At 35.4% G+C, this 427-nt stretch overlaps 1 protein-coding gene across 1 annotated transcript in view; it reads left to right on the top strand.

The window, feature by feature from the left end:
• The window catches only part of LOC100543979 (PHD finger protein 14), a 14,213-nt gene extending 13,988 nt beyond the window's left edge, over positions 1-225 (top strand). The window contains exon 5 of the mRNA XM_031554029.1: positions 214-225. Within this exon, the coding sequence (XP_031409889.1) occupies positions 214-225 (12 nt within the window). The remainder of the gene's footprint in view (positions 1-213) is intronic.
• Positions 226-427: the final 202 nt, after the last annotated feature.

Raw genomic sequence — 427 nt, forward strand, 5'->3', positions numbered from 1 at the left:
TATTCATAAATGGGGGGAATGGAGTCGAAAGAGGAAAAGAAGTTTGAAAGGAAACTTTCCACCTTAATTTTTTTCCCCTATTTAATACACTGCAGCATCTTGTAATATTCTCAGGCCTTTAGTGTATTGAATGGATGCCATTTAGCCCTGAACTATCCGCATCTGCTCTAAAAGTCTTACTTTCTTCTTTTTCCTGTTTTTTTTTTCTTTCAGCTATGTGTCTAGTCCCTATAAACCTTCATATCACCAGCGAAGGTAGTCCATACTCTGTTTGCTTTTAGTATAGGAAAGAAGAAAATTTACAAAAGTCATGAAACTTTTGTATAAGAGACAGTCAATGTACCTCACGCTTGAAATAATAAGAAGCTGAGGTGATGGTTTTTATGGAAAAAGTGGAAATTCACATCCAACCTTATTTGGTTTGTGA

Source organism: Meleagris gallopavo, chromosome 6, assembly GCF_000146605.3.
Source record: "Meleagris gallopavo isolate NT-WF06-2002-E0010 breed Aviagen turkey brand Nicholas breeding stock chromosome 6, Turkey_5.1, whole genome shotgun sequence".
Lineage (NCBI taxonomy): Eukaryota > Metazoa > Chordata > Aves > Galliformes > Phasianidae > Meleagris > Meleagris gallopavo.